At 44.7% G+C, this 5,072-nt stretch overlaps 1 protein-coding gene across 1 annotated transcript in view; it reads right to left on the reverse strand.

The window, feature by feature from the left end:
* The window catches only part of CEP104 (centrosomal protein 104kDa), a 15,727-nt gene extending 11,334 nt beyond the window's left edge, over positions 1-4,393 (reverse strand). Inside the window, exons 1-7 of the mRNA XM_010159172.1 lie at positions 4,268-4,393; positions 3,189-3,362; positions 2,716-2,854; positions 1,989-2,054; positions 1,534-1,610; positions 1,044-1,212; positions 666-824 (exon numbers count right to left, since the gene is read on the reverse strand). Coding sequence (XP_010157474.1) covers positions 666-824; positions 1,044-1,212; positions 1,534-1,610; positions 1,989-2,054; positions 2,716-2,854; positions 3,189-3,362; positions 4,268-4,380 — 897 coding nt within the window. The 5' untranslated portion in view covers positions 4,381-4,393. The remainder of the gene's footprint in view (positions 1-665; positions 825-1,043; positions 1,213-1,533; positions 1,611-1,988; positions 2,055-2,715; positions 2,855-3,188; positions 3,363-4,267) is intronic.
* Between the last annotated feature and the right edge of the window lie 679 nt (positions 4,394-5,072).

Genomic DNA, 5,072 nt, shown 5'->3' on the forward strand with positions numbered 1-5,072 from the left:
AGCTGAGACCTGACCAGTGCTTCTCTCTGCATCCAGGAACAGCTTCCTAGCAGCCACGGTAAAGAGTTAACTTTTTCCTGACTGAATCCAGCACACTAATACAGCTTCAACTTTGACAGTCAACAAGATTTTGGTGCCTTCAAGTAAATACCACACCTCACTCACAGACGTGTAATCATTTCAACTGGATGCAGCTTTATGAAACAATCGGAAAATAATTCTGTGTGGATGCATGTGGAGAGATGATCAAGCTTCCCGCTCTGAGAACAATATAAAACTCTATGTATCTTCACCCATTAATTCTGCGTGGTTAGCCCTGATGCCAGCATAAGACTGTCATACCCTTTCAAAAAGATAAGAAAGCACCTCATAAATCTGCATGGCCTACCCCTGAAATCACACAGAACATTCAGGATTCTACCTTCAACCCTTAACAGGTCAATCACGTCATTTAAGGAGAACTACGCAGGTTCATAAAATGCCAGATGCAGGTCTTTGCTTAGTGAAACCCACAATCCAAACAGAAAACTTCAAATCCATAGGTACTCGTCACAAAACACCTGCGTAACAGTTGCTATTCCCTGAATTAATTTTGGCTGCTCTGCCATTTCTAGGTACAACACCCACATGATAAAAGCTCCAGAAGTAGGAATACCAGTACCCACCATCAGCTCTGCATCCAGCAGGTCGTGGAGCTCCAGTTGCTGATACACCTTCAGGCGGTACGCTTCCATTTGCTGTTTCTTCTTCTTAGCCAGATCATAATCCTCTTTCTGTACAGCATAGCGCTTCTCCACCTCATACCGTCCGAGTTGTTCCCCTACCTAGAAGGTAGTATAATGAGTTAGCTTGGAATCATACTGCTGTACAGCTGTGCACGCTTCAGTATTTCCAGCCAAGTTAGTAAATCAAGCTATCAGATTTTGAAATGACTACTTTGAAAGTATACTGGAAATCATCACGATGCCACATGAATGCCAGGATCCCTGAGGGACCAGCGGAACACCATGCAGCTTAAGAGATCAACAGTCTTTCAGCCATACCTTCTGCAAGTCCGCGATAGCCTGTTTGAGTTTCTTGGCATAATCGTAGCGCTCGTGAAGGACAGCTTCACGTTTCTTCTCATCCAGCCTACGTATTATCTGAGCAACTTCTGGATCCTGGTACATGTCAAAAGCCAAATCATCCAGAGGTGAAATGCAGTCAGGTTTCCTGAAGATATAAAACGAACACAATAAACTTTCAGTTAATCCAAACCAGACTGAGCACGTCATCTCCTTTCACTAGCAGGGAGCTAACAAAACAGATCGAGAACCGCTTTAGACTCGTTTTCACAGAATCACACAGGTTGGAAAAGACCTATAAGATCATCCAGTCCAACCATCAACCCAACACTCCCGTACCCGTTAGACCATGTCCTCGAGCGCCACATCTACACGCTCCTTGAACACCTCCAGGGACAGCGACTCCACCACTCCCCTGGGCAGCGTATATGTATATTTTGCCAGGGTATATGCAAAAGAACATCCTTACCCAAGGTAAGTTCCATTCAAGGCAGGATCACCCGATTTAATTCCCAAGTAGTGGTCTATCAGCTTCTCCCTGGAAGGCTTTGTAGTGGGGGGAAAAAGAAACATCTTAAGACACATTCATCAAGTGTGTGATAAGAACAGAAACTCTGACTTGCCACAATCAACGTAAGCTATGCAACTGTTATTACTTAGCTTTTGGGGCATATTGAAACAAGAGAATTTAGAAAATTGATTCCAATTCCTATCGATTATGGTTTATTTTTTGTATCTGCAAACAAGGCTCAATTTTTGAGAATTTCCTTGCTTCAAGATAACATTTAAAAAAAAAAAAATCAGTTCACGGCAGCTCTGCTACAGCACAGAACGAGCAGAAGAAAGACACATTCTGTTACCACAAGACCGCTGTAACTGAACAAGCGTAGCAACAGTACACAGAGAGGGGCGCTTCGCACTTACAGAATTACTGCTGTCACTACGGTAGTCTGCTGGGTCTCCAATAATGTTTATAGCTACTAGGGCAACCTGGGAGAGATGGAAAGAGAATGTCGGTGCGTAAGGTCATTTTTTTTTTTCCCATGTCTTATGAAAACCGAAGCAAAAAAATCTGAAAAAGACATTGTATCAAAACAATCCCACCTGAGATCTGCGGGGTGGTATGGAAGCAAAGCACTAAGTGCTAAAGGTGCTTCCATAAAATTGTATTACCAGATCTCCAGACCACGTTGTACAGTCATCATTTGGTCTGGGATGGAAGTGACAAGAGTCACGGCACAATTGAGGCAGGTACTTGCTTTTTCTGGAGCAAGAAGACTGTATCGCACCTCCACTTAACATCACATCAGACCCTAAAGACTATGAGTGACTTTATTCTGATTGGAAAGCTGTTCTCAGAGGAATTATTTCAGCACAGAGCCTGCTGTGTGGTCTTAAACTCAGAAGGAAAGGCAGTAACAGAATGTGCGCTTGACTTGTTTGTCCTGGATAAACTGCACGTACTTGGTCATGATTCCAAGTCACTTAAAACCTCTTATTTGTATTTTCTTTTTTAAAAGAAACCCAAAAATAAGCCCAGGAGCTTTTAACCAACATTTCTAGCTTCTAAAAATCAAGGCAGCAGATTTCTATACCTGTTCTGTACCACTGAAATGTCATCTGGCTTACCAAGTAAGGACTCCTAACTTACCTGACCGTATAAGTTGTATTTATTGACATAATTTTTATGGAAAATCAGCTTCAGGTACTGGCCAACTGCATCCATATACACAGATTTTAACTCTCGTGCTTTGAAATCCGTCTTTTCGTTGTCTGAGAGAGGGACATAACTGGGAAGGAAAAAACGTAATAAGTAAGCAGGGGAAATGAATGAACACACGGCTGAATGTTTGCTCCTTGGGTTAGTACTTTGATAAGGTTTAAAACTCCCTCACAACTGAAGCAATGCATGCTGTCATCCAACCAGAGCATTCCCCTGCATCCCTGCCTCGTACACCCACATCTTCAGCTTTTTTAGAGATCTGAGCAAGTGCAGACCCCCCTCACTGCTTGCGGCACAGCGGCACAGCGTATCAGCATCAAAAGCGAAGCATAATGAACATTAGTTCTGCCTGAGGCCTTTCTCAGTAAGGTAATAAAACCATGTAGAGCCTTTTGTCTTACCCTAGTCTGTGAAACCTCTCTGACTGATAAGGAGCAAAGTATTCAGGCAAGCTTTCACTGATGTAGAACTCAATCTTGCTGGAAATCATGTACTGGTGAGCAAGCAACTGCAGTTTTCGTATTCGACATCTCTCCACCAACTGCAGAACAATTTCCTGTGGATACTGACAGAGTCTGAAAACACACACAAATCCTGAATCATCTTTTTACAGACGACTTCACTTCCAACTTGAGTAACATTTAATTATCAAACTTGCCAAAGTTATTATAGGTTAACTCAGTATTACAAATACTGTAAAAAGCAACCATAGAGTAGAAACACTCTCCTATGAAGAAAGGCTGTGAGAATTGGGCTTGTTCAGCCTGGAGAAGAGAAGGCTCCAGGGAGACCTTATTGCAGCCTTCCAGTACCTGAAAGGGGTTACAAGGAAGCTGGGGGGGACTTTTTTCCAAGGGCAGGGAGTGACAGGACAAGGAGGAATGGGTTTGAACTGAAAGAGGGAGATTGAAATGGGACATCAGGAAGAAATTCTTCCCCCAGAGGGTGGTGAGCACTGGGACAGGTTGCCCAGAGAAGCTGTGGATGCCCCATCCCTGGAAGTGTCCAAGGCCAGGCTGGATGAGGCTTGGAGCAACCTGGGCTAGTGGAAGGTGTCCCTGCCCATGGCAGGGGGTGGGACTGGGTGGGCTTTAAGGTCCCTTCCAAGCAAAACTGCCCTATGATTCTATGAGTCTATTGTATGTATATGTATGTTGAAGTGCCCCATACGTATCTAGAGGATATGCGGACAAGACTGGATTTTTAATACTCAGCCAAATCAGCTGCAAACTCCAAGACTAACAAGAACAAAAATACTTCTTTTTTTTTTGTTGTTTCAAAGGACTTCATTTAAACTTAACACAATGCCTTTAGCTGGTCACCACAGCGCCTTTTTTCCCCAGGATAAGGAAATTTTTTGGTTTCATGATCAGTTTGGTCTGGAATGCTGTAAACTACTCAGAACATGCATGGTACATGCCCCACTCATGTTAACCTCAGCGCTGCAGAACCGTGCATGCTCCTCCCCAAGTTGCAGTACCTGGGTGATCGCCATCCGTTCACCGTTGGTGCATGAACCATCAGCTCTTTTGCGCTGAAACCATCTTCGTGTCCTGATGAACTAACAACTATAAAACCGATCTTGTGCGGCATCCTGCAGAAGTGATCTTAGACAAAGCAACGACGTTTCAAGCTTAAGCTAATCCCTGGAAGGACAATAAAAGAACACTGAAACACTAGAGTCAAAGAATTAAATCCCATGGTCCTGCAAGTCAGTGCTGATGACTATAAATTAATTTAATTGATATTAGCACTATATTTTTATGGTGAGTGTTTTACTAGCACTTAGAGAAGTGAGGATTTGGCAAACACGTATATAAATTTGCCAATAAACCCAATTAACTTTGCTAATTCGAGATGGAACTTGAAGATATTTGCATTCCAAAACGTGCACAGGATCCTCTGGGCACTTGAGCCAAAGGGAAAAACCCAAACAATGAAGCAGAACAGGGTCAATCTAGCCCAAAGCTAGCCAGTGCCGTTTCCCAGCTACGCAGACCCCCAGGCCACTAGAAAGGACACAACGACAGGCAGGACAAGGGCCAAAGACCACCGCTACCCCCACCACCCAGCTGCAGCAGTGATTTCATGGCATTAATTTCGGTCCCCTCCCTCCTCCCTCTCGGCCCCTTCCCTCACTCCCCTCCGGCCGCTTCACCACGGGAGAAGGCGGCGTCCCGCAGGCCCCGGAAGGGTGACGGCGCCAGCCCGGGGCAACGGCTGGGTCGCGGGCAAAGCTGCCCAACGTGGCAACCTAGCGGAGACCTCGGAGGAAGCTGGCCCAG

Source organism: Eurypyga helias, unplaced genomic scaffold, assembly GCF_000690775.1.
Source record: "Eurypyga helias isolate BGI_N326 unplaced genomic scaffold, ASM69077v1 scaffold4889, whole genome shotgun sequence".
Lineage (NCBI taxonomy): Eukaryota > Metazoa > Chordata > Aves > Eurypygiformes > Eurypygidae > Eurypyga > Eurypyga helias.